Source organism: Xenopus laevis, chromosome 3L, assembly GCF_017654675.1.
Source record: "Xenopus laevis strain J_2021 chromosome 3L, Xenopus_laevis_v10.1, whole genome shotgun sequence".
NCBI lineage: Eukaryota > Metazoa > Chordata > Amphibia > Anura > Pipidae > Xenopus > Xenopus laevis.
This window is the reverse complement of record NC_054375.1, coordinates 83,239,684-83,261,240: the sequence shown is the minus strand read 5'-3', so window position 1 is coordinate 83,261,240 and position 21,557 is coordinate 83,239,684. Positions and strand designations below refer to the sequence as shown.

The 21,557-nt window shown below is 37.2% G+C and overlaps 1 protein-coding gene across 3 annotated transcripts in view; it reads right to left on the bottom strand.

The window, feature by feature from the left end:
- atxn7l1.L (ataxin 7-like 1 L homeolog) overlaps positions 1-21,557 on the bottom strand; it is a 92,320-nt gene that overhangs the window by 50,973 nt on the left and 19,790 nt on the right. For all 3 annotated transcript variants that reach the window (XM_041586524.1, XM_041586523.1, XM_018252652.2), the window contains exon 3: positions 9,572-9,676. In XM_041586524.1, coding sequence (XP_041442458.1) covers positions 9,572-9,676 — 105 coding nt within the window. The remainder of the gene's footprint in view (positions 1-9,571; positions 9,677-21,557) is intronic.

Genomic DNA, 21,557 nt, shown 5'->3' with positions numbered 1-21,557 from the left:
AAAATAGTCCTAAACATGAGCAAAACATAATGCTAACAATTCTAGTGTAATTTTTTTTGTTTAAAATACTGTTCAGAAGGGACCTCAAGTCTGTAGCTCTGTGGAACATCTCTGAGCATCTAGACATTGGCATCTGTAGCTCAGGAATAGTTGGGAGTCACAATTCTACTCTGAAGGCACATATTCGACTTCTGCTTTCCTTCTAAATATCCAAATCAAATGCAATGCCTTTGCTGACAGCCTTTTGGGAAAACAATAAAGCATGCAGGCATATTAGGATCTGTCCCTAAGGAAAGCTAAAATGTCAAAATTAAATTGGTTTCCTATATAAAGTCTGTGTAAATGTTATGGCAGCACTGCTGTTATCCTTTCATGTAGCCTCTCCCCAGTAAAATCCTGTCTATCAATTCTATTGCTACACTGTATGCAGACATGCCACAATTTATAGTGGATACTGTGTCCCTTTAATTTGCATCCATACAGTGTTTGCCTAAAGGTGGCTATAGATTTTACAATAACGATCTTTCCTGCAATTATTAATTTCAATATAGATGTGTTAGAGCTGAATCGTCAGATATAAAAGTAGAAACAATAGAATTCTACCTGTATCTGACGATTCAGTACTAACAGTGGCTGATGTCCTTTGAAGGCACCCGATCAAAACCGCACCAAATATCGTATGAAAAATAATTTTGTACAATTGTATTGGTGTGTCTATCGCCACCTTAAGGCTTCCAAAAGGTGCAATGAATGATTGGTCCCATTGTGTATGACTTGTGCTCCAGAAAAAAAAAAATGCTTATTGACATTTACTGTAATCCACTGATCCCAATGTCAGGTTTTAGTCTGTTGCAGTCAATCATCAAGGCGCCCTTTAGTTGCAGTGTGGACAGTCACCTATTGGATGCTACCAGAAATCTATATCATACTTGGGGCATTTATACTCCCATCATCCCTTCAAACATGTTCCCCTATCCTAGGTGACAAAGATTAATAGTCTATTTGTATTTGCAGCTGCAGGTGAAAAGCATAATGAAATGGAAAGTTTTTTTTACAGGTCCAGCTCAATGGAGTACAGGATTATTTCATTCTTCAGAATGATTTATTGCATATGTGTTTGTCCACTGCTGAAGTACTGCGAAGATAGCAATAACACAAACAGAGATTAAAAAATAAAAGCAAAAACACAGAAAAAAAGGTATTAGATTGATGATTGCTCTCATCATTCTAATTAGCATAGACAAAGAGCATGCATTTAACTCAGACAGAAGAGGAATATGAAGCAAACATATACATTCACCAAATATTGTCTTTAGGACTGGCAAAAGAGGAACATATACAATCTTCCGCAAACATACAAATACAGTCATATGAAAAAGTTTGGGAACTCTTCTCAGCCTGCATAATAATTTACTCAACTTTCAACAAAAAAAGATAGTGGTATGTCTTTCATTTCCCAGGAACATCTGAGTACTGGGGTGTTTAACAAAGGTTTTTTAGGTAAGCAGTATTCAGTTTTATGAAATTAAATCAAATGTGAAAAACTGGCTGTGCAGAAATTTGGGTACCCTTGTAATTTTGCTAATTTGAATGCATGTAACTGCTCAATACTGATTACTGGCAACACCAAATTGGTTGGATTAGCTTGTTAAGCTTTGAAATTCATAGGCAGGTGTGTCCAGTAATGAGAAAAGGTACAGTATTTACAGTAAGGTGGCCAGTTGCAAGTTGTGCTTCTGTTTGACTCTCCTCTGAAAAGAAATAGCATGGGATCCTTTAAGCAACTCTCAAAAGATCTGAAAACAAAGATTGTTCAGTATCATGGTTCAGGGGAAGGCTACAAAATGCTATCTCAGAGGTTTAAACCGTCAGTTTCAACTGTAAGGAATGTAACCAGGAAATGGAAGGCCACAAGAAAAATACAGGAGCAGCATATGAGGAGGATTGTGAGAATAGTTACAGGCAACACACAGATCACCTCCAAAGACCTGCAAGAACACCTTGCTGCAGATGGTGTATCAGTACATCTTTCTACAATTCAGCGCAATGTGCACAAAGAACATCTGTATGGCAGGGTCACTCACGCCACAAACAGTCGCTTGTTGTATGCAAAGCTCATTTAGACAAGCCAAAGCCATTGTGGAACAAAGTGCTTTGGACTGATAAGACAAACATTTAGTTATTTGGTCATAACAAAAAGCACTTTGCATGGTGGAAGAAGAACACCGCATTCCAAGAAAAACACCTGCTACCTACTGTCAAATTTGGTGGAGGTTCCATCATGCTGTGGGGCTGTGTGGCTAGTTCAGGGACTGGGGCCCTTGCTATAGTCGAGGGTCGGATGAATTCAACCCAATATCAACAAATTCTTCAGGATAATGTTCAAGCATCAGTCACAAAGTTGAAGTTACACATGGGTTGGATATTCCAACAAGACAATGACCCTAAACACACTTCAAAATCTACAAAGGCATTTATGCAGAGGGAAAAGTACAAAATTCTGGAAAGGATGTCACAGTCCCCCGACTTGAATATCATGGAAAATCTATGGGATGATTTGAAGCAGGCTGTCCATGCACAGCAGCCATCAAATATAACTGAACTGGAGAGATTTTGTATGGAAGAATGGTCAAAAATACCGCCATCCAGACACTCATCAAAGGCTTTAGGAGGCAACTAGAGGCTATTACATTTGCAAAAGGAGTCTCAACTAAATATTGATATAATATCTCTGTTGGGGTGTCCACATTTATGCACCTGTCTAATTTTGTTATGATGCATATTGCATATTTTCTGTTTATTCAATAAACTTTATGTCACTGCTGAAATACTTTTCCATAAGGCATGTTATAAATTAAAAGGAAGTTGCTACTTTGAAAGCTCAGCCAATGATAAACCAAATTTCAAAGAATTAAGAGGGGTTTCCAAACTTTTTCATATGACTTTATAGTAATTTAAACCTGTGGTTAAAAGAGGTATCTGCTATTTCTGGAAAAGTATTCATTCATAGATACAAAACTGCATCTGAAAGTTAGGAATTCTTTGAAATGTCCACTGAACAAACATTACAAACTGTGTATTTTCAAAACAGGTGATACCATTGCATCAAACTGTTTATTAAGCATAAGTATTCTACAAGGTGCAATTGAGCATATCTGTGTTTTTAACGTGATCAAACACAACAACAGAATCGAGGCAGTTGTGCATGTTGCAGGTACCAGCCAACATTAAATTGTTCTTTAAACATAGGAATGCAAGGTTCAATAACTTAGCTGAAGGTGTTAGGAGGTTAAATTAGTTAAAGGAAAACTATACCCCCCAAACAATGTAGGTCTCTATTAAAAGATACTGAGTAAAACAGCTCATGTGTAAAACCCTGCTTCATGTAAATGAACCATTAGCATAATAATATACTTTTTTAGTAGTATGTGCCATTGGGTAATCATAAATAGAAAATTGCCATTTTAAAAAATTAAGGGCCGCCCCCTGAGATCGTAAGATTCACTGTGCACACATACAAACCACATGTAAGGTCACATGAGCCAATTAACAGACAGAGTTCTGCCTTTTGCTTCCTCACTTCTTCCTGTTACAGTTAGTGTTGTAGTATTTCTGGTCAGGTGATCTCTGAGGCAGCACAGATAGAGTCACGAACTGGTGGTTCAAGGCAAGAGATGTAAAAGGGCAATATTTATGTAAATATATATTCCAGTTTGGTAAGATTGTTTAATATGTCATTCAATTTGATATAAACTATCAGTTGCTTAAGTATTCATTTTGGGGGTATAGTTTTCCTTTAAAATGAGACTATAACTAAAAGTAAAAGATTCCCTCATATGATGTCCACTGCAGTGCAATCATAGCTGGGTTTCATGCCTACAGTCAATGAGTAAAGTTTAGTGTAATTGACAAGCTTGATGACATCACAGCTTGCTGCCCCTTCCTCCTGAATGATGTAATCAGTGCAAATTTTTACTATGTATACAATTGCTAGCTACCAGGCAGTGGTTTGGAAGGCAGTATGGAAGATGAATAGTAAAGGAACTGAACAGCAATGGATTATAAATAAGACTGAAGCCTCACAGTCAGCGATTTTGGCTTCTAGGGCCAACAGTGACCCAAACAACAGGACAGCATTTTCAGTTGCAGGACAATGGTGCAAAATGCATCAGGAGGAAGTGGCTGACATGACGTATGCAGACAGGGGGATGACACTGCCTTGTGGTATGTTTTGATGTAATGACGTTGTATTTATATTTATTTTCACGTTTTGATATATTATCGTATTGCTGTGGTGATTTTGCACTAATAAATCTCTGAAGTGAGTTACCCTGCATGCTTTATTGATTATTGCAGAACATAAAGAGGTGTAATTGGAAGGTTACAATTTTTAGAATAAAATATGAAGACCAATTGAAAAGATGCTTAGAATAACGGCATCTATAAAATACAAGCCATGGTGTTAAAACAGGACAGCAGACTTAGTCCTATTATCGCCTATTATAACAATAAACTGACTCATTGGTGATGAAACTGTCTTCCAAATTAATATGGGGTCCAGCCTAAAAAATATATTAGAAATTATGATTCCATGTAAGATGTAGCAGTATCAGTAATTTTTATGTTTTCTATGAACATCCTTTTATTGTACATAGCTGCACAAAATGTTATCCAAATTCAAATACCATTACCCGGAAAGTTCTGAAATACAGAAATGCAGTTTCCAATACAATCCATATTACAAACAATTCTTATTCTGTTAAGGTTATTTTTACTCTGTAATAAGAATAATAGTACCTTGCATTACTCAGGCAGTGGTGGCAAAAAAACTTTTTTGCTTTTTTAAATGTTTTTAGTAGATATTAATAGTAGACACAGTGATCCACATTATTAAATGACTAACTTTTCTGTAAATACTCAGGTTCTAAGCATTCCAGCTAAAAGATCTCATATGACTGCAATAATTATTCCATTAAGAGAATACAGATTAACCATCACGCTACAGCTTAATTTATGCAACTAAATATAGCATTAAAATCTGTGTGATGTAACCAGTAGTATTCTCTCAAATAACTATGTTTTGGTATATCTAAATGGAATGGCAACAGAATGCCCACAGAATTCCCCTGTGATCACCCTGGAATGTGTCGCTGGATTCCTTAAGAATACTCTTACAGCCGCATACATATTTTTACAATTATAACTTTTTTCTAAATAAAATTGCTAACATATCCCCATCATATGGGGAGAAATAGTCCAACAATCACACACTACTAAGAAACACTACAACCATAACAAAACATAATTTAAGTGGTAAATCGGCATTCTTGGTGTTAATTCCTTATTCTCTTGTTTTCCAGAAGCAGATCAGTAAGCCTGGTCATTGGCTCACTTCAATGTTATGGTTTAATAATTCAATGCCAATTTGCAGTAGCAGCTTCCTCTTCTACTGGACATATGTCCTGACTTGAAGCTTTACTATGAAACACCAGAAACTAAAATCCCAAATAGTTTTGAGTGGGACTAATCCTATAAAGCGGATACTTGGACATTCGTTTTTTTTTTTTGCCAAATAGTACATACAACAGTAGCATATTTATTAGTTTATCCAGGATTAGTAGTCAGTCTGATTTCCAAAGTTGAAAAGTTGGCTATGCCTAATTTATACAGATATTAAGTCCACAAGGCTCATAATAATTTGTTTTCTCAGCCTTGAAAAGGCTTGTTTTAAAAAACAAGTAAAAATATTTTTAGCAAAGACAATAACGCTTTATAAATGATAATATCATGCTTGTAGGAATTAGCATTTTGCCTCTCTTTGGGTATGAGATCTGCATTCATTTTACTATTAATTTTATTTATTTCTACAGAACTGTATTTTATGGTAACAGGACAGATGCTCCAAGACAGAATTTGAGGGCACAGATTTATAATTGATAACAAAAAGACAATGTCCAGTGGGGGCACATTTTAACAGTGCCAACCACAGTATTACTGACCACAGAGTCACTGTACTAATGGGCAACTTTAACTCACAAAGGTGGGGGAATATACATTGACAGAAATGGTTTATACCCTCTGCAGTGGCTTAAACAGGGATAAAAGCTTCATGTGCAATTATGAGCTAAAACCTCCCAGGCAACAAATGTCCAAGGGCCTGACAGCATCAAATGACCATGATGAGAAGGTATGGTTATCCACTAGGAACATTCGCTTAAGAGTGCCTTCACCCAAGGTGGGTCCAAAATTTGTTGGCCCATTCCCCATCGTGGAGATTGTCAATCCTGTGGCCGTTAAGACTTCAACTTCCCCCTGAGATGCTAATTCCTAACGTGTTTCATGTTTCTCTGGTGAAAACAGCAATTTCTACTCGCTTCTCTTCTGATTAGTCTCCTCCTTCAGCAATCTCTGTGGACGAGGTGAAAAAGATCTTGGATTCCAGACTTTCCAGGGGTTCTCTCCAATTCCTCATTGAGTGGAAGGGCTTTGGCCCTGAAGAATGCTCTTGGGAGAAACACTCTGATGTACACGCCCCTCGTTTGGTAAGGGAATTCTACAGACAATTTCCCCAGAAGCCAAGGCTTGGTGGTCCGGTGGCTTGGTGGTCCGGTGGCCCCCCCGGGGGGAGGGTACTGTCAGGACCTCTCAGCTCGGTCTAAATTCTCTGCATCGCAGTCGCATCCAAGATGGCGCCGCCCATGGCCGCCACGTGGGTAGGGGTGCCAGCGTTTCGTCATGAATCTGTGCCAGCGCGATGTCGCCAAATTCAAATAAATGGACGCCCAGGACGGCAGTTCGATGCCCAAGTATAGGACTTGTTTTTTAGCGTTCCTGGATGCTATTATTCCAGATTTGATTATTGGACTTTGACCTTTGCCTGGACCTGGATTCTGCATTCTTTCTGCCTGCCTTTGAACTTTTGCCTGAATTTGGATTTCGTCTTTGCCTGAAACCTCCTGTACTGCGATCTTGGACTTTAACCCTTAAGCTTCCTCCTTGGTCCAGACTACTCCCGGCTGGGAGCCGATAGGCCCCCTGACACCAGAATTTAGTTATAAGCACTTGGAGGTATTTCCACCTTCCTGACAATGACTTGAGTGAAACAGTTGTGAGACACTGTAGTCACCTTAGATTGTGGCTGCCCAGTAAGGAAGTGTCCTGGAGTTAAAGGCTAGGGACACTGTGCGTCACTAAGAGTAGGAATTTTCACTGGCACCACAGAGAACATGCATCTTTTCAGTTGAATCTGAAGGACAATGACAGTATTGCCTGGAGATGGATAAAGTCTATTACTGTGGCAGTTCTAAACACCACTAAATTCACCTACTTGTTAAGTCTGGTGGTAGTTCTTCATCTATGCGAATGACACATTCCAACAATTCCTGGAAAATGATCTTTAACTGTGAATGGTGGCGAGAATCCAATAGGATCAAATATATGTCGACTAGAGACAAGGTTTTCACATCTGCAACTCTTATATTCATGACTCCAACACTTTTGATGCCAGTTACAAAGGAGATCTTCACCAGCCCTTGAAGAGACCACCAAAGTAGGTTTTCAAGCAAGCTTCCCCAAGCCTCTATTCTCCTGGATACTGCACTCCGGTTGTAATCTTCTCCCATCAAGACTGATATTTTTGAGTCTTGACCGGTCAGTTCAGCTCAGGCAGCGAACATTAGTTCTTTGACATTCATCCCACACTGTAAGTGCTCTTTTTGGATTTTCACAACTGGATCTGGATTCTGGAAATAGTGTTCAAAGTGTGTGTTTGATTTCTTATGGTGTTGTTCTTGATTGCAAAACAGTAAATGTTTACCTGATCTAGATAGGAGTAATGCACAGGCTCTGCTCTCAATCTATTTTATGGATGGACTGCAAACAGCACAGTTATATCCCACACTCATCATATAGGTGACATAGAGCTGGCACATCAGAGGATCTCTTTTATTTAATGCCCTGTGATGGCAGTTGCAGCAGCACCAAACAAGTATGATTTCAAATAGTTAAATTTGACTATTTCTGACAGGCTGCCATTTTTGTGAATTGCAGTTTCAAATTCACTTCAGAATTTCTGCTGGTAACTGATCTCTCCTGAAAATTTCCCAGTACAATCAACTTTGGAAATTTTACTGTGTGATTCTGATTTGGATTGTGAGAAGGCATAGCTGGCTGCACTGCACTTCAGTTGAACTGAAGAAGCCACTTGGATGAGTGGTGAAACATTTTTAAGGAAAGAAAAACTCTAAATGTCCAGTTGCCTTTGACTTAATTCTACTAGAAGCTGCACTATACATTTTCACCAGCTCTTACCACAAGTAACTGCTGTTTCACATAACATTAAAATCCTGATAGAACTGGACTGTTTCATACTCTGCTTCAATCTCCTCTGCAGAGGTTATCAGAGCCTCAATGTCCCTGTTCAGTTTATTGAATGTTGCCTCTCTGAAGGAAAGGTGCTCTAAGATCTCCTGCAATGTCTGTCTGAGGTGCTGACTTCCCTAGCTCCTCTTCTATCTTTTGCAGCATTTTTGTAGTAGAATTCTGACTGCACCATGTTTGCGCTTAAGTAAGCCAAGTCTTTCTGCCATCTTCCCGAATCTTTTGCCTCCAGAAATTGTGCTACAATTGTACAGTACAATACTCTAACATTCATGGTGAGATGACCTACCAGAGTTCATTGGTATCAGATTCTGGCACAGAGTTGTGAACACATTATTTTGTTGTGGATTACTTTTATTTTATAGAGATGCAAATAATAACTGTTATTCACTTTAATGCAGAACCATGCAGCTCAGGGAGAGAGAATGCCACACACATTTTCACAGGAACAGGAAAGAATAGTTCAGGAAGCAACCCGAACCAATCACTTACATCACACAGAAGAATTCTGGGAACTGTAGTATTTAGTATAAAATAACTAACATATAATATAAATTTTTAATAAACATTCAACAACTTGTGTGAATAGAAGTAAAAAAAATAAAAAAGCAAGGAAGATACTGCTGCAAGCAAAAAGCATTTAAGTCTAAATATTTAATAGAGAAAACTTATTGATTGCTAAATATTGTACCTGAATTTAAAAAGGTTATGAATTTAAGTTTGAATACATTTAACAAAGTTAAAGATCCAGTTACACCAGGAAGTAAAAATACGCTTAATGCAATAAAAATCAGCTGACCTGTAATTTCAAGATAACATGGCTGTATAAAAATTATACTGAAAAATAACTGCAGTTTGTTTATTGAGGGCTTTTGGTAGCAGGTCCTAAATATGTTATCTAAGTTTCCATAGAACACCATAGATGTGTCATATAAACAAAGCTGGTAGAAAACACACAATACAAACTGGGATTTTTCAAGTCTATCATTTTTGTTTTTTGCATTACTGAAAATAAACAGAAAGAAAAAATTTTCAAATCGTCTTTTTGATGAAAGCAATATAATTTAGGCATGTCTGCTAACAGTCCTATACTAGAACAAGAATTTGACTTCAGATTTGGATTTTAATTTAAATGCCTGATTTAATCATGATTTAAGCTGATTATGCTATATGGTTGAACCGATTTACTTACCACAATGTGACTGGAAAACTTGTGGCTTGACTACCTGATTGCAGACATTACACACCACCAAATAGAAGTCGTCATGACCTGGATAATGACCAAATAAGTGCATATCTATAAAAGAGCAAAAACAGAAATTAATCAGACATCTTACAACTAAAGGGACCCATTACTATACTTTATTAAGGAAAACACAAGTTGATCAGGATATTGTCCAGGGTCACCAATCATAAGGAGCTTATATTTATTTAAAAAAACCATAAACTTTTTAAACAGATTGCGTAGTATGTAAAAAATAAAAAAAAAAGTTCAAGACAAAGAATTCTTGCCTAACATGGTGTCTTTATGAAGCTTATAAATGGACAACATAAAGACACAGGATCTCTGAACATGAAAATATATTTTAGACGGAATCATGTAAGTTATAGCACCAAAATCCAATTTAATTTATTTCTTGGCTATTTTATGGTAAATAATCATTGATAACAATATCAAATTATCCAGTTTTGGATGGTTCATGATATGGCATTGCTTTGATCTGCATTCTACTTTGTATTTAGTAAGTTTCTTTCCTCTCAGCTTCCCTTTATCAAATCAATTTAAGTTCTAAGGGCTGCTCCCTGGCTGGTTCGATTCACTGTGCTCATACACAAACCAAGGGCACACATACATGCTAGGTTGCATCAGACAATGAATAATCAGAGTTCTGTCCACAATTCTTCCTGTTACAGTTAGAGCATTACTTCCTGTCAGGTGACCTCTGACTTTGAGGTAGAACAAAAATTGTGGCTCAAGATAAATTATGTAAAAAGAACAATATTTACTGATTATTGCATGAAGTCAGACTAGGTGGATACTCAAATAATTATTTTGCATTAAGGTAAAAACCTTAAGCAAAAAGAATGGAAAGAAATGGGATTTATTATGCGCATGGAAGAACTAAGTTATTTGTTAAAACTTGGACCCCTTGGGTGATATTTTTGGAGACAGAATCTCATACTCACAATAAACAGACCAGGAACTTTTACATGATCTTAATTAATGGCCCAAGGTAAATTTTGATATATTATCATAAATGTTTATGGATAAACGTTATCATGAGCAGGAAACGACTGTGCAGTTTCTTTCTTTCACACTTTCTTCTTTTATTTTTCTGTTTTTATTTAATTATTTTGTTTGTTATCCTTGTCTAATAATCCATAAAAGTCAAGGCATTGTTGTAATATAGTCTCTGTGTATTGCCGTTCAGCGCTGGCCTATTCTCCACAACAGGAATCGCTACACAATTTCTTTGAAAAGCGGCTTTATTCAGGCTCCATAAGTGATAACAGGCAGTGGGTAAGTGGTACAAACTAACGCGTTTCGTGCCCTTCCTATTAGCACTTCATCAGAATTCCAATAGGAAGGGCACGAAACGCGTCAGTTTGTACCACTTACCCACTGCCTGTTATCACTTATGGAGCCTGAATAAAGCTGCTTTTCAAAGAAATTGTGTAGCGATTCCTGTTGTGGAGAATAGGCCAGCGCTGAACGGCGATACACAGAGACTGTTTTGCAGATTCCGTCTTGGAGTTGCCGGACTATCGCGAGAGCTGCGGCCGACACGCTACACACAAGGGTGAGCTCCATCAATCTTTCATTACCCGTCTCTTTATTGTGGGTTATTGTTATAATATACCTACTCTTATAATACTAACATGGCCTGGATGTGAAGGGAATGTATATATAATTATCCACATACAAGATTACAAAAAATGTGATTCTATACCTCTGCATAGTAATACCAAATAGAACTATGGACTATACCGGTATGGTAAACTTTATATGTAATAGCAGTATGACAGAACAATTACAATTTGTAAGTTGCATTTTGGATGTTATTCCTTTTTGCTATGTGCATTAATCATATATGACAATGCCTTTGTTTTTGGAAAAATAAAGATTTAAAAAAAAAAAAAAGAATAATGTACCCATACCTTTTGCAACATACAACATATTTCATGTAACTCATGGAGAGACTGATAATAAAATATTCAGAAAATGGCTTTTAATGCTTTTTCCATTTCAGTGATTGGGTTTTTTCTTCATGAACTTCCAACAACAATCCCTTTACAGTGACAGGCTCAAGCTGACAAGTCTGTCATTTATAGGCTAGAATTGTTGAGTGTGTGACATTGTGCTATTCATGGCTCTCATCAGCAAGAAAGGTCAAGGAAAAAAATGAAAAGAAAGAAATGGCAAGAATAACTAAAATTAAATCAGATCCCCCCCAATGTAGACATGTCAATATATTATTTATTAACAGGATTTTGTCATGATTTTTTTATAGTATACTTTTATTTCTGAGTTTACATAATTCACCCTACCATTTAAAATATTATTCTAGAAACAATGTAATTTTTTTTAGTTGCAATATTTGTGTGCAGGCAACAATCTCAGGCCATTGTGCCTCATCTTGTGCTTTCAGCACTGTGTGCCAGCACTTTACTATTTTCAGATAAGCTTTGGTTTCCCCTGCTCAATGTAACTGGAGTCATTGTGTCAGAACTTGGGTGCAGCAGTAAGAGTGACTGCAGTTTATCAGAACACAGGTCACATGATTAAAGTCACCTGGGAAACTAAAAACATGTCTAGCCCCAAGTCAAATTTCAAAATTAAATATAAAAAAAACCTGTTCCTGGGAAAATATTTACCAACAGTAAATGGGATGGTTGGGTGGGGGTTTTAGAGAAAGTATTATTAAAATAGCACAAAAGGCAAATTCCTTATATTAATAGAGGTATGTAATAATTATGACAAAGATGTCAACCCAAAGCATCTGGAATTCAGGACATCCACACAACCTAAAAAGGGTGTGTAGCCTGAGAACTGCAAGGGACGTTGGTCTCTGTGACATCACTGCACAGGCGCACATCTTGAACAATCCTTGCTGAACAGCAGAAAATGGTCCCTGTGCATTTGCACAGGGGGCTAAGAAAAGAAAAAAGGTAAAAAAAACACCAAGGGAATGGCCAATAACATCAGGAGTGTTGGGGGAGATCTCTAAAATCAGGTAACTCCCAGGAAACCAGGGGATTTGCCATGTACCGTATGATATCACACCAATTCAAAGTTATATTCTAAGGGGTTTTGCAAAAAAACAAAAAAAACAAAAAAAAAAAACACATTGTTGATGTTTTAAAGCCCCCAGAGATATACGAGTTAAAAAAGCACAAACCAAAGATATTTGTAAGGTTTGGAAAGTGCTAAAATTAGGATTTTTGTGTCAAAGAAACTTTTGGGTCATCCCCAAAAATTGTAACCTCTAACAAGCAAGCTCCTAAAACAATCATTACTGGTATGTAATTTTAATTTTTATGTATACACCTATTGTGCAGTGCTGCAGAACACACTTTCTAAATATGACTTAATCGTGGAATGAAAATAAATAAGTACATAACATTTTGGATAATAAAAAATGTTTTCATGAGAAAAATTTCAATATTACTAAATTGGGATTTACCAGGTAGGGTTAATCTATACCCCAAATAACGCCATTCATGTTCAACCCAAAGTATATTCACATGTCAAGAAGCTTTACACACAAGCACTCCAACAAGAATTTTCTTCATTAGCAAAATCCACAAACAGTTTCTTTGTAGGACCTCTCTCTCTCGGCCAGTGCTGCAGGTGCTATTGCTTCTGTAAGGAAGGATAAGCACTTCAGGCCTGAAGAGTCAAAAGCTGGTCTAGGCCCTAACTGCAGATGTGTGCATTTCATTTGCATGCATTTAGCCTATTTAAGATTCAAATGAAGGCAATTTGCATTTTGTATTTGTATTTGTTGTCATTAAATCTTGGCTAACAGGAATGATGGAAACTCAGACCCAAAAAAGCAATGAGATGATTCTAAATTTACAACAAACAAGCAGAAGTTGAAACTGGTTAGAAACAACATTTTTTTACATAAATTATGCAAGAACCAATAAATGGAGTGAAGCACAAGAATTGCCAAAAAGGCTTACACAGTTTTAATAAAAATTCCCCTTTGAGATTGATTTTTTTGCTAAATTCGCATGATTACCTTTCATACAGTGAAAAAAATAAATGCATGTCTCATAAAACATTGCATAAAAAGGCAAATATTAGATGTACAGAGTGGAAATGGGCAGAATACTTAGTTTTGGTTCCTGAGAGCTAAGTCAAGTCCTCACTGTCAGTCTGGGGCTATTTACTTCCTAGGCTTTTGTACACTGTCCATCAAACCAATACTTGATCATGTCTTTCTGTGTCAACCCTAGGGTGATATATAATGCACCATAAATGCCATCAGATACCTAACACTGGACTGGAAGCTGAATTACCCATTGCTCATTATGGTTTCATCAAAATTAATCCGCAGCTTGTCACTCTACAGATTCTCACGAAAAGTACTGTAGGTAAAGACACACTACAGAATAATGGACATGCTACCAGTTTTAAAGTAAAACCTTGTGGTTAGTTCTAAGATATCTGTGTTGGTGTTTCCAGTGCCTTTGGAGAGTCTATTAAATTGAACGATATCAACCTTCGGTTCTCCTTCAGGTAAGTCCTCACTTCTCTTCCTCATGGCCAACTCCTTCCGCAAGGTAATTTCCTTTCACTCTGAGCTTTAAATACCAGACAAGTCAATATACAGATGTAAAACTCATCCTAGTCAACATTCTCTAGAGCTTTCCACCTACCTGCCACATGTTTCTCTAGCAGTCATCCTATATGTGCTTTTAGCTTTTAATAGGACATACAGCCCATAAAACAAAACTCAAGATGCTTAGGGGAACCAAGAAAATACAGTAATATGGAAAAGTTTGGGAACCCCTCTCAACCTGCATAATAATTTACTCCACTTTCAGCAAAAAAGATAACAGTGATATGTCTTTCATTTCCCAGGAACATCTGAGTTAGGTTGAAAAATTACAGAAATCCATCAAGTTCAACCTTATAAGTTATATGTATATATAACCTGCCTAAATGCTAGTTGATCCAGAGGAAGGCAAACACACCATCTGAAGCCGCTCCAATTCGCCTCAGAGGGGAAAAGTGTATGTGTGTGTGTGTCCCTCTCAGCCTGCATAATAATTTACTCCTCTTTCAACAAAAAACATAACAGTGGTATGTCTTTCAAGTACCAGGAACATTTGAGTACTGGGGTGTCTTCTGAGCAAAGATTTTTAGTGAAGTATTTTTAGTTGTATGACATTAAATCAAATGTGAAAAACTGCCTGTGCAAAAATGTGGGTACCCTTGTCATTTTGCTAATTTGAATGCATGTAACTGCTCAATAGTGATTAGTGGCAACAGCAAATTGGTTGGATGAGCTTGTTCAGCCTTGAACTTTATAGGCAGGTGTGTCCAATCATGAGAAAAAGTACTTAAGGCGGCCAATTGCAAGTTGTGCTTCTGTTTGACTCTCCTCCTGAAGAGTGACAGCATAGGATCCTCAAAGCAACTTTCAAAAGGCCTGATAAAGATTGTTCAGTATCATGGTTTAGGGGAAGGCTACAAAAACCTATCTCAGAGATTTAAATTGTCATTTTCAACTGTAAGGAATGTAACCAGGAAATGGAAGGCCACAGGCACAGTTGCTGTAAAACCCAGGTCTAGCAGGCCAAGAAAAATACAGGATCTGCATATGCGGAGGATTGTGAGAATGGTTACAGACAACCCAAAGATCACCTCCAAAGACTTGAACATCTTGCTGCAGATGGTGCATCGTTCTACAATTCAGCGCAATTTGCACAAAGAACATCTGTATGGCAGAGTGATAAGAAAGAAACCCTTTCTGCACTCATGCCACAAACAGTCACTTGTTGTATGCAAAAGCTCATTAAGACAAGTCACAGTCATTGTGGAACAAAGTGCTTTGGAATGATGAGACAAAAAAGTAGTTATTTGGTCATAACAAAATGCGTTTTGCATGGCGGAAGAAGAACACTGCATTCCAAGAAAAACACCTGCTACCTAATGTCAAATTTGGTGGAGGTTCCATCATGCTGTGGGGCTGTGTGGCTAGTTCAGGGACTGGGGCCCTTGTTAAAGTCGAGAGTAGGATGAATTAAACCCAATATCAACAAATTCTTCAGGATAAGAATCAGTCACAAAGTTGAAGTTACGCAGGGGTTGGATATTCCAACAAGACAATGACCCTAAACACACTTCGAAATCTACAACGGCATTTATACAGAGGGAGAAGCATAATACTCTGGAATGGCAGTGACTTAAATATCATCGAAAATCTATGGAATGATTTGAATCAGGCTGTCCATGCTCGGCATCCATCAAATTTAACTGAACTGGAGAGATTTTGTATGGACAAATGGTCAAAAATACTGCCATCCAGACCCTTAAAGGCTATAGGAGGCATCTAGAGGTAGTTACATTGCAAAAGGAGGCTCAACTAAGTATTGGTTTAATATCTCTGTTGGGGTGCCCAAATTTATGCACCTGTCTAATTTTGTTATGATGCATATTGCATATTTTCTGTTAATCCAATAAACTTTATATGTCACTGCTGAAATACTACTGTTTCCATAAGGTATGTTTTATTTTCAAAGACAGTTGCTACTTTAAAAGCTCAGCTAATGAAACAAAACTACAAAGAATTAAGAGGGTTCCCAAACTTTTTCATATGACTGTACATCATCTCTACACATTCCAGAACTACTCAACAAGTAACCGTATTGGAAGTGCTGCTACCTCTGTGTGCATATGTAGGTGAATGTCAATGTATCATCAGCAATGAAAAAAATGACTATCCATGAGCTAACAGCTAGCAATCAGAAAAGTTTTACATGTATGAATAAAGGTTTTCCCACCATATCAGACTCAAAAGATATAAAATGGTATGGATGGAGATGGAGTTCATACAAATTGCCTACAGGTAATCATTATTTTCTTGCCTTGACAATCTGTGACTTTGTGATTTAGTCTGCATTAATGACATTGATCTTTTTTCTTGGATATAGCAAAGTTCTATTATATATGTACTAGAGTTATGCCAATTTAGTTGTCTAAAATAATGAATATTACAGATTAGATAGCCAAGGTCAATAAATATCTACAGTATGCACACATATGAAATGTTTATAACTGTTCGATATATGTCAAGTTCAAGTGTCACTCACATACAGCACAGCTTATAAATCGTGATTGCTTTCACAGTTATCACTATACACTTACTGAAGACGATGCTTTTTACAGGCATGGGATCTGTTATCTGGAAACCCATTATCCAGAAAGTTCTGAATTACAGTAAATTCATCTCCCATAGACTCAGTTTTAAACAATTTTTTCAAAATGATTTCCTTTTTCGCTGTAATAATATAACAGTACCTTGTACAGATAGATGCTAACAAAAAACATGTAGTTATTATACAATTTCATCTCTTCTGTTAAGCAGTTTGGATAATACAAACTGAAATGAGAAAGTGATTGCTGTGCCTTTGACATAGAGGTAGGGAAAGGAATAAATGATTGACAGCTACAATTTTAGCATGACTTTAAAACAGGTATGTATATTTCAATAAATATATAAAAATACTGCCCAGAATAACAAACCAATCTCCATGCATTCAGTCTCACGTTGTTTCTAAATTGCAGGCAGTTTATTTCAGCTAGTTCCTGGTCTAGAGAGAAGCTCTGCCCCTGTTCTTTTATGAACTCTCCCTATGTCTTTGTAAAGATGGTCCAAGAGGTGGCTGCTGAGCATGCCTGATTGATTTCCTTTGGGGCAGAGGTAGCAAGCATGAGCAGTAGACACCTCTTTCACATCTTCACTCTTGATCAGGAACTAGTTGAAATGAGCTGCAGTTGAGGAGCTTGTGATTTAAAAACGTCATGAGACTGGATTAAGAAAGGTTATGTTATTCTGGGCAGTATTTACAGTATTCTGGGTGCTTAGAGTCTTCCTATGGATTTAAAAGAAAAATACTTATTGTTTAAACAAGAAAGTATATTGTCTCTTTGTCTTTTTTTTTTATAGTTTTGACCAAAACAGCTCTATCTACAGCTCTGAGCTACTTGCATTGCACCCCCGATTATTTTGTTATACTTTTATACTAATAGGAGGCTTTAGGTTTAACAGAGATACAGCAACACAAGGGTTAACTGAATACAGGAAGTATAAAGGAAGCTGTTGAGCTGAAAGCACGCCTAGCAGTATAAACCTAAGTAAAAGTGCTAGTATTTCAGCAACCACTAAAAATAAAAGATTTATGTAAATTTAAAAAAGTGCTCAGGTGGCCATTCTGCATAAGTTTACTCAATTCTTATTTTTCGGTTTAAATCTAAAAATAAATATAGTACTGAAGTAACATGTTATTGTGTAAGAGTCCCTTTAACTATGCATATTTAGCACACTCCCTTTTCACTTACATTTGCAAAAGAATGCTTTGTCTATAAATGATGATAAATAGTATTCTAAGTTGCTTGACTGCATTCTCCTTCCTGGAGCTACCAATGTCCTAGACTCTGTGTTGAAATGAGAATCACCTCTGTTTTGGCACAAGCCTTTAACAAGGGTAATTCCCCTTGAGACTGGTTAGGAAGAAGGTCCCTGTCCTACAGAACTTAGGACCTGAGCATATACCAAATTATGCAAAATCTTCCAGCAGATCTTTATTATAGGTGGATGCTGTTGGCAGTAGAGAAAAAACAGCATTCAACAAAAATGCGAGCGGGCAGGGAGGGGGTGGCAGGGTATGTTGCTGTGCATGCTGGGCCCGATATTTTTAAACTGTATTGTTATGCGGCTGGCACAAGCAAAGGGCAGCAGGAAAAACTGCTTGTAAAGCAACACCGAACAAAATATTATTAGGGTAGCTTGATCCAGTTTAGTAACCTATAGTAACCAAAAGGATACTTGCTTTCAAACATAAACCCAGTAAATGCTGCTTGCAGATTAGTTGCTATGGGTCATTCCAATAGAATATGGAGAAGCCGCACACCACACACTCCCAAAGGTTCTTATCCTGGTGCCCAGTGATAGAGGAATCGGCAGCCTCACAACAAGGGTAAGAAGAATTTCACCGGCACACAGGAATTGTAGTAGCAGGGCAAGCCCTTGCAATTTTATTATGCAGTAGTGCAACGTTTCGGGGTCACCCCGAAACGTTGCACTACTGCATAATAAAATTGCAAGGGCTTGCCCTGCTACTACAATTCCTGTGTGCCGGTGAAATTCTTCTTACCCTTGCTATGGGTCATCACAGCTGGAGCAAACTGTGGACAAATAACATTCCCCAATATATTGGGGTTATGGTAATTCTGATATCTTTTCAAACAGAATAGATTACAAATATATCAAGCTCTGCAAAGACAAGGACACGTTAAAAAGGCTTGTGTGTGCACATTTTATCCAGTAAACAAAACATTTATTTGTTTCACGTGGTCTGGATGCTCTGAACACTACTCTATAACTTACTCAAGAATACAAGGCAAATTGAAATAATTTGCTGTAGAGAGGAAACGTGAATCTGAAAACCAAAAGCAGTTAAAAAACCGATTAGCTGCAGTTTCCTACTACACCCAATTTAAGGTGTCTCAAACCTGCATGTAAGTGAATGAGTGCTTTACCTTGTCAAACAGATAGGCTAACCTGAACATCTTCTACCATACTTGTGCAGTAAAACAGAATCAATACATTAAAAAAATTAAAGCAAGGAATGTAGACAAATTATAAAAGATTTGTATGATAATATTTAAAAATATAATTCTCTACAAAGAAATTCCTATTCCTATACAAGTGTAACGTGGCAGACTAAGAATTCATATTCCACAAAATAATTCAGTAAAATCAAATGGGTTATTTCCTAAGTTAACTATATATTTTAAGAAACACCATGTGAATTAGTCAGAAAACATCAAGGATATATTTTCCCATGAAATAAGCAGAAAATAATTCAGTACTTTTCTGTATGAACATTCTTCCATGGTTGCTCAACTTTCACATTTCAACATACACTGACCTACAGCTTGGCCCTTAAATAGTTTGGATTGTAGCTCACATACAATGTCTAAGTGACTTCTAGGTGTTCTGCCAAAAGGACAAACGTAAATTCAAATAAGCAAAACTATAAAACCCACAATGTTTTCAGACTAGAAAGACATGCTGCAATAAAGGATGTGCATGATCCCGACTTTTTATTTTGCAAATTCCCTCCAAATGGGTCCTGTAACACCTTTCTGCATTTGTGGGATTTAAGTTCACACAAAATGTTATCTTTATATACTGCTGCATAATGGTTACTGAAGTGGCAAAAATGCAGGCAGTGAGTAGATTAGGAGGTTAAAGGGATCTGGTCATCGGAAACCATGTTTTTTTCAAAAGGCATCAGTTCATAGTGCTACTCCAGGAGAATTCTGCACTGCAATCCAATTCTCAAAAGAGCAAACAGATTTTTTTATATTCAATTTTGAAATCTGACATGGGGCTAGACATATTGTCAATTCCCCAGCTGCCCCAAGTCATGTGAGTTTGAGAAATGGATTTCAGTGCAGAATTCTGCTGGAGCTGCACTATTAACTGATTCATTTTGAAAAAACGTTTTCCCATGCCAGTATCCCTTTAAGGGGTCTATTTATCATGCTATCTAAAATGTGGAATGAAACATTACCAGTGACGTTGCCCATAACAACCAATCAGATTCTTGGTTTTGTTTTAGAACTATTGAAATTTTGATGATTGGTTGCACTGGGCAACATCACCACTAACACTTCACTCCACTTTTTATACCGCATGATACATAGGCCCCAAATGTGTTTTTCTACTGACCACCCTCAGATCATATCCATAAGCAGTTTTATCATGACATCCATGTTTCAGAGTGGGCAATGGTTTGGATAGTGGATGCAAATGAGTCAAAATGATGACTGCAAGTCCAACTGCAGATCTACCCTATTAGCTGAGCACAGACTTCTAATCATAACAAATATACAGTCCCACATCTTAAAGGAGTTGTTCGGCTTCCATACACTTTTTTCAATTCAGTTGTTTTCAGTTCACTAGAAATAAATAGTTTTTCATTTGCTTTCCATTTTTTTACAGTTTTTCCAAAACTGAAGTTTAAAGATAAATGTTTCTGTCTCTAGTGTTTCAGTCTGGCAGATCAGTGTTCCAAGTGCAGATTCCGAACGGTTACAGTTTGCTACATTAGCTGATATATTTCTCAGTAGCATCAGTGAAACATTGTCAACTATTGCAGGCACTCAAAGAAGGCAAACTTCCACCAGGCAAGTAGTTCAAAGTGAAAAGAGTTTATTGTGTTTCATGTCATAAACAATTTATCATTATGACATGAAACTGTGTGTGGACACAATAAACTCTTTTCACTTTGAACTAATTGCCTGGTAGAAGTTTGCCTTCTTTGAGTGCCTGCTCCAAAGATTTTTCGGATTGTCCGCTCCCCATGCTGAGGGCTCAGGGCGGTGCACCTGGGCCTCTTCCCTCTTGTGGTGAGTAATCACTTTCTACCTGGAGACCCGAACTTCAGACTTATGATTGATATTGGCACCTATTGTATCAATTATAACAGCAGTCTTTTATAAAACTCAGGCATTCTGCTCAGCAGGGCCAATGATAAGAAATGTATCATTTAGTTTACAGAGTCGGCAACCCCCCCCCTCCAATAGCTGCTTCAGAAAGGCATAAAAAGGATAAAAATTAAACTTTACACTTAAATATCAGAAACATTATCACAAATAGAAAATAGAAAGTAATTTCAAAAAAGTTTATTTCTGAAACTAATTTCTAATTTCAAAAACTTTATTTCCGGTTAACTACGAGAAAACAATTGAACTAAAAAATGTGCTGGAAGGTGAGCAACCCCTAATGGATATGCTGGCCATGGTTTTTGTACCCAAGTGCAAAAATCCAGCACTCCCCAAAAACTGGGGGGAAAAAAGTTTTATCTGTCAGCTGAAAAACGTAAGCTGGCCATAGATGTTGAGATTTTTAAAAGATCCGATCATCATTGTGAGA